Below are 7,671 nucleotides of genomic sequence, written 5' to 3'. Positions count from 1 at the left end.
TTTTTTTTTTTTTTTTTTTTTGCGGTACGCAGACCTCTCACTGTTGTGGCCTCTCCCGTTGCAGAGCACAGGCTCTGGACGCGCAGGCTCAGCGGCCATGGCTCACGGGCCCAGCCGCTCCGCGGCATGTGGGATCTTCCCGGACTGGGGCATGAACCCGTGTCCCCTGCGTCGGCAGGCGGACTCTCAACCACTGCGCCACCAGGGAAGCCCCAGTTAACATTTTTAACTGCAGTTGCTGTTGCCACGTTTCCTTCCCTTGGTTTCAGTGTTCCCTTTCCCTCTGACACTTCCCGTCCATCTCTGGCTCGTCTCCCTTTCATGTCTTCCCTCCTTTTCTTCCCTTCCTCTGACTGGAGACATCTCCCCCAGGCTCAGGGCTTCTTTCCCTTGAGAACTGATCCCATTCTCTCAGTTTTAGCTGTCACCTTTGCACTGGTGATTTGGTCAACAAATAGTTTTCAACTGTCCATTGCATTCCAGGCACTGGGCATTCAGCAGTTCAGTGGCTTCAGTGGCTCCCTAGTTCCTGCTGCATAAATTCCAGGCAATCTGGCTTGGCATTTGAGACCTTTCTCTGTTCGATTCCATCTTTCCCAGCATCATTTATTTCCCACTATTCCTTTTTTTTTTTCTTTAGTCAATCTAGTCTTCATTCATTCACTACAACTGAACCAAACTTATCCTCATCTCTTCCTTTTGGTTTTTTTGGATTCCTCCTTTTCTCTGCCTCCTCTCTTTCAGCATTTGAAAAAAAGAAACCAAAAAACATAGCTTCTCTGCTAGTCACTGATCTAAATGTTGGAGGGAGAGAAACAGACAGGTCCCTGGCTTCATGGCCATTACATTGTACCAGTGGGTCATAGGCAATCCATACCACAGAAAAGTTTTCAGGTCAAGAAAGATTCTATGAAGAAAATACAGGTAATGAGGTAGGGCATGGTTGGTAGGAATAGGGGGGCAAGAGGTGCTATTCTGCCATGGTGGTCTGGTAAGTCCTTGCTGAGGAGGTTACATGTGAGCTGAGCAGTAATGATGCAAAGAAGCCAGCGGTTGAGGCCCTGAGGAAGAGCATCCCAGGCAGAGGGTGTAGAACATGCAAAGCTGAGAAGGAATGACCTTATTGGAAGGGGAAGGGAGACCAGTGTGCCTAGCAAATGAGCAAGAGAGAAGATGTGATGATCTCAGAGAGATAGGCAGGACTACAGGAGGCAGCTGGGACCTTATCCTACTTGCCACGGGAATCCATTGGAGAGCTTTAAGCAAAGGTGTGATATCATCTGATTATGCTTGACAAGCATCTCTCTGCTATGGAGAGTGACCTGTGGAAAGGAAGGTGGAAGCAAGAAGACCAGTCAGGGTTGTCCCAGGGAGAGCAGTGAAAGAGCAGCGAGGGTGATGAGAAGTGGTTGGATTCTTGATGCCTGTTGGAGATGGAGTCTATTTGACTTGCTGATTGGATGTGAGGGGATAAAACAAACAGTGACCCAGGACGATTCCTGGATTTCTGCCTGAAGCAACTTGGTGAATTGTAGTGCCGTTTCTTGAGATGGGAAAGATAATAGGAGAACTGGGTTTGGGGAAGTGGAGAGTTCTCTTTCGGCATGTTATGTTTAAGTTATTAATTAGATGTATATGTGGACTTGTTGAGAAAGGCAGTGGTTGGTAGAGAAGTTTAGAGCCTCAGAGTAGGTTAGGGAGGGAAATGTCCATTTAGGTGTCATTAGCATGTAGTGGTGGGTTCATTTCAGGAGATGCCACAGATAGAGGAGGAGGCCTTAAGACTGAGTTCTGGGGGTACTCCTAACTTTCAGAGGTCTGGCAGAGGAGGAAGAACTGGCAAAGGTGACTGAAAAGAAGTATGAGTGAGAGAAAAGGAAGACTAGGGTGGTGGGAGGGGACAAAAGTCTACCTAGGGTGGACTGGTCAGAGACTAGGGGGTGAGAGAGTGGAGGAAGCAGTAGAGGCAGGGTTCTTGAAGGTTGCTATGAAAAGGAGCAGAGAGGGCTTCCCTGGTGGCGCAGTGGTTGAGAGTCCGCCTGCCGATGCAGGGGACGTGGGTTCGTGCCCCGGTCCGGGAAGATCCCACATGCCGCGGAGCGGCTGGGCCCGTGAGCCATGGCCGCTGAGCCTGCGCGTCCAGAGCCTGTGCTCCGCAACGGGAGAGGCCACAACAATGAGAGGCCCGTGTACCCCCAAAAAAAAAAAAAAAAAAAAGAAAAAGAAAAAAGAAAAGGAGCAGAGAGATAGGGCTGTATCTGGATGGAGGACTCATGGTCAAGGAAGGATTTATTGATTTATTTATTTTGGATGGGTACATTAAAGCATCCTAGGGTATTGATGGAATGGTCCAATGGAAAACAAGAAATTCATGATTCAGAGAGAGGGGATAATTGTAGGAATGGAGTCCTGAAGTGGGTGAGATGGGAAAATCCAGAGCATAAGTAGAGGAGTTTCCCTTAGATAGGATTGGGGACATTGTGGGGTGTGTGTGTGTGTGTGTGTGTGTGTGTGTGTGTGTGTGTACACACATATATGTATACACATGCATATGATGGAATATTACTCAGCCATAAAAAAGAAAGTGATAAAAGTGGACATAGAAAAAAGAGTTTTCCCTTTTTTTCTTCTTCAAAATAGTAGGATCACTGCTGATTCTAAGTTTCATTCAGTACTCGAGATCAACTCTGCTGAGATGGAATTTCCATCTCAACAAAGCATCTTTTTTTTTTTTTAATTAACTATGTTACCTCTTACAAAGACCCTGAGATAAATAAAGCTTTTGACCAGGAGCAGAAAACAGAAGCAGTTCCAAGGAAAGAGTCTTTTTCTAAAAGTTTCTTGCTTTTTATTTCTTAGCACCAACATGGGGTAGGTGGATCATGGTTTATAGGATGGTACGAAGAGAAATTGGCAGCACTATTTATCATCAGTTTTGAGCTTGCCAAAGCTTTTAAGCTCTGGGGGAGGCTAATGTCCCTGAAGGTCTGGAGCGCAGAGTGACGCTGGGGGGCTGCCCAGTGTGGGTTGTTCTCACTGCATGATGGCAGCAGTATAAGCAAAGTCCTCTAACTGAAGAGGATGAGTTTTCTCACAAGTTTTGCCCCAAGTATGTGGCATTTACAGGAATCCCTAGAAATGAGGAAACTAGAATTCAAAGCTTCAGGACTTCTATAAATTAGGGACCTCTTTGTCTCGTAATTCTAGACTTTCAGATGCATTGAGATGTGTCATTTGTGAAAGATCAAATTCGATGACAAGGGCTGCCCACATATCCATCCTTCACATTTGTATTGCTACATAAGGGCTAAACCAGTATTGAGATTCTACAAATACCAATGACTAAAATACCTGAGCCCCTCCCTCCTAGAAGAAAGCTTTTGCTTTTCTGTCAATTAATAGCTTTGGGTTTGGAGAAAAGTCCTCAAAGAAAATGTTGACCTGATTATTTTTTTTTCCTTTTGCCTAGCTTCCCACCATCAAAGAAAAAAAGGGATGGGTGACAAAAATGACCCTTAAAATAAAAACATATGTGTAAAATATTGCTAAAATTTATCATGTTTAAAGCAGGATTTCGGGAATTTTTTGAAAGAAAATGACATTTTTACTTAAAAATAAAAAAAGCTAGGAAAGACATAATTACATAGTTCCTGAATAAAGAAAGTCCTTGTCTTACTCAGAGTTCCCTAGAGAAACAGAACCAATAGGGTGTGTCTCCATCTATCTATCTATCTAGGCTATTTAATTTAACCTATCTATCTGAATTTATTTAAGGAGTTGGCTTATGCCATTGTGAAGGCTGGTATTAGTAGAGTCCAAAATCTGTAGGTGAGCTGGCAGATAGGAGGCTCAGAGAAGAGTTGATGTTGCATTTCAAGTTCCGAAGGTAGTTTGCTGGCAGAATTCCTTCTTCCTGGGGGGAGGTCAGTCTTTTTTCTGTTAAGGCTTTCAGTTGATTGGATGAAGCCCACCTACATTATGGAGAGTAATCCACTTTACTCAGTCGGCTGATTTAAACGTTGATCTCATCTAAAAAGTACCTTCAAAGAAACGTCTAGAACAGTATTATTCAACCAAATATCGGGGTACTGTGGCTTAGCCAAGTTAACACATGAAATTAACCATCACCGTCCTCTAAATTGAACAGATTTAGCGTGATGAATGATGAGTCGAGTTTTGCTAATTTTTCTCTTTCCCTGTGGTGGTGAATCTTCTTCATGACTGTACTGGTCCATTGACTGGTGCTTGGGAATCACTAACAGTACCAAGAGTATACTTGAGGTGTACTTGCAGTGTATCGTCTTAACCACACCTACAGCTGGCGTCGTGGACTGGTCAGCCAGTCATACAGGGCTTCGTGCTTAGAAGGAACCCATGCTTGTTTTAATGTTCTCTGCTTGTCATCTTGAAATTCTTAATTTTTGAACAAGGGGCCCACATTTTAATTTTGCACTGCTAAATTATGTAGTGGACCCTGTCCACACTTTTAGAAATTAAATGTATGTACTCAGTTAGCAAACAGTCACTTCTACATGCCAGTCCTGGAAGTGGGTAGTGGCGTTACCACAGTGAGCGAAAGCAGGATGACAGCTGACGGCTCTGGTCTGCTCCAGGCTTCCATGGGGTGGGCAAATGTATGATGTCTTCTGAGAAGCAGTCAGAGGGAATAGAATTACACAGGGTAGACTGACTATATTTTTATAAAATTAACTTTATTTTTATTGTTCCAACAGGTGGAAGAATCATCTCCCCAAGTGTCTTCTAAACTTCAGAATTTGAGACTAAATAGTTTAACCCCCAGGCAACTTTTCAAACCTACAAATAATCAAGAAACTTAGTTTTATTTCAGATTGCTCAAAGTAATTGTCTATTTTTTTCCATTCAACACAAAATGAACGTCATAGCTTCAAAGGATCAAGACAAAAGAGGATGTCTATTAACTGGAGTTTTATTTTAAGGCATTTGTGTTAGCAGATGTTTTAAAATCATTTCATCCAAGAAAACCTTAGTGATTTTGACATCTGTCATCAGGAGAACTGACAGCGCTGGTCATATATGAGGGAAAAATATGTTATATATTTTTTTAAAAAAACCTCTGTACTTTTAAAAGTGTTTTATTTTTAGAATAATGCCTTATTAATTTCCATCATCGTTGTGGGTGATCCTTGCCATTGGGTTGAAGCAGTGGTAAAGATAAACTGTAATTATATCTCTTAAATTACTGACACATATTCTAGGACATTGTGTCTTCTGCAAAGTGGTCATCTCGCAAGGCTGCTACTTGCTCCATCACTGCTGCCTGGGCCTACCTGGTACATTTTCCTGGAAATTCCTGCTGAGCTGGAAGCACGTTGGGTTTTGTTTTTGTTTTCTTAATTTGAGATATAATTGACATAGGACATTGGGTAAGTTTAAGGTGTGCATCACGTTGATTCACTACTTCTATATTGCAATATAATCACCACTGTAGCATTAGCTAATATGTCTATCATGTCACATAGTTATCATTTCTTCTGAGAGTATATTGTTTTAAAGATATTCCACTTAGAAAATTTTTTTTTCCTCAGTGATTTGATTTTTTTGCATTTACTATTAAATGGTAAAAGAAAAAGTTAGGAAAAATTTACCTGTTATCCCAGCGTTTTAAAAATGGCCTTCCTGAGATATAATTCACATACAGTTCACCCGTTTACATAGTTGAGTGGCTTTTAGTAAATTCACCACAATTGATTTTAGGACATTTTTATCATCCCCCAAAGAAACCCTGTACCTCTTAACTCTAATCCCTTTTCCGCTTCAGCCCTAGAACTGCTAATCTATTTTGTCTCTATTGATTTGCCTATTTCAGACATTTCATATAAATGGAATCATACAATATATGATTTCTTGTTACTGACTTTGACTTAGAATAATGTTTTCAGACTTCATCCACATTGTAACATGTAACAGTGCTTCATCCCTCTCCCTTTTTTAAAGTTTGAAAAAAAAATTATGTACAAAGAACTAGCATTATTTCTTTTATTGGGTGTATGTCTTGGATAATCCGTTCAAGGAGTGTCATTTTATCCAGCTTGATGAAGCCTATATCTTTCGTGTACTGATGGAAAAACTGGCGGCATATATTGAGGTAATATTTCCAGATCAGACCATGCTGGTTTGAGCTGATGTGGCGAGATCAGGAACCTTGGCTGAATTTTTTGCAGGTAGCTCTAGTAGAGTTGCTCATGACCCATCCTGCTTTCAGGAGTGCAGTGAGGCGGAAGGCCTTCATTTCTTTTTATTACGAAATGTTCCATTGTATGGATATGGTATGTTGAATTTATCCATTCATTAGTTGATGGACATGTGGGTTGTTTCCTCTTTTTGGCTATCATAACTAATGTTGCTTTGAACATCTGTGTACAAGTTTTTGTGTGGATATATATTTTCATTTCTTCTAAGTATATACCTAGGAATGGAATTGCTGGTCGTATGGTAACTCTATGTTTAACCTTTTGAGGAACTGCTAAACTGTTTTCCAAAGCAGCTGTACCATTTTATATTTACACCAGCAGTGTGTGAGGGTTCCAGTTTCTCCATTGTCTCCAGCATTTGTTATTATCTGACTTTTTAATTATAGCCATCTTCGTGGATATGAAGTGACATAATGGTTTTGATTTGCTTTTCCCTTATGACTAATGATGTTGATCACCTTTTCGTGTGCTTATTGGCCATTTGTATGTCTTCAGAGAAATGTCTATTCAGATCCTTTGTCCACTCAAAAATTGTCTTATTTTCCTTTTTATTATTGAGTATGAGTTCTTAATATATTCTACATACCAGTCTCATTAGAAACATTATTTACAAACATTTTTAATTGTGATGATGTCCAGTGTATGTATTTTTGTTGTTATTGCTTGTGCTATTGGTGCTACATCTGAGAAACCAATGCTTATCTAAAGTCATGAAGGCTTACTCCTATTTTTTCTTACAAGAGTTAAATAGTGCTAGGTGTTACATTTAATCTTGGATTCATTTCGAGTTAATTTTTTTATATGGTGGGGTAGGAGCCCAACTTTATTCTTCTGCATGTGGCTCTCCAGTTGTTCCAGTTCCATTTCTTGAAGTGACTATTTCTCCATTGAATTGTGTTGGCATCCTTGTCAAAAAATCAGTTGATTATAAATGTGAGGATTTATTTCTGGATTCTCTATCTATTCCATTTATCCAAACATCTGTCCTTATGCCAGCACCATGAGTCTTCATTAGTTTTGCAGGTTTGAAATCAACAAATGTGGGGACTTACCTGGTGGTCCAGTGGTTAAGACTCCACACTTCCACTGCAGTGGGTGCAGGTTCAATCCCTGGTCAGGGAACCAAGATAAGATTCCTGCATGCTGTGTGGTGCAGCCAAAAAACAAAAGGAAATCAAGAAATGTGAGTCCTTCAATTTACTCCTCTCTTTCAAGATCTTTTGGCTCTTCTGGGTCCCTTGCTTTTCGTATGAATTTTAGGATCAGCTTGTCAATTTTATTGACAGAGGAGCCAACTGGGATTTTGATTGGGATTGTGTTGAATCTATATATCTGGGGAGTATTGCCATCTTAATAATATTAAGTCTTCTGATCTATAAACATGGGATGTCTTTCTATTTATGTCTTCTTTCATTTCTTTCAACAATGTCTTATAGCT

General features: G+C 40.7%; 1 protein-coding gene and 1 pseudogene across 2 annotated transcripts in view; one reads left to right on the top strand and one right to left on the bottom strand.

The window, feature by feature from the left end:
* Nucleotides 1–6,457, top strand: part of HELB (DNA helicase B) — a 39,558-nt gene extending 33,101 nt beyond the window's left edge. For both annotated transcript variants that reach the window (XM_024737151.1, XM_024737152.1), the window contains exon 13: nucleotides 4,734–6,457. In XM_024737151.1, the coding sequence (XP_024592919.1) occupies nucleotides 4,734–4,838 (105 nt within the window). In that variant the 3' untranslated portion in view covers nucleotides 4,839–6,457. The remainder of the gene's footprint in view (nucleotides 1–4,733) is intronic.
* LOC112394368 (40S ribosomal protein S29 pseudogene) lies at nucleotides 5,990–6,233 on the bottom strand (annotated as a pseudogene).
* Nucleotides 6,458–7,671: the final 1,214 nt, after the last annotated feature.

Source organism: Neophocaena asiaeorientalis, unplaced genomic scaffold, assembly GCF_003031525.2.
Source record: "Neophocaena asiaeorientalis asiaeorientalis breed wild unplaced genomic scaffold, Neophocaena_asiaeorientalis_V1.1 scaffold134, whole genome shotgun sequence".
Taxonomy (NCBI): domain Eukaryota; kingdom Metazoa; phylum Chordata; class Mammalia; order Artiodactyla; family Phocoenidae; genus Neophocaena; species Neophocaena asiaeorientalis.
The sequence above is the reverse complement of the archived record's forward strand: the minus strand, read 5'-3'. Positions and strand labels throughout refer to the sequence as shown.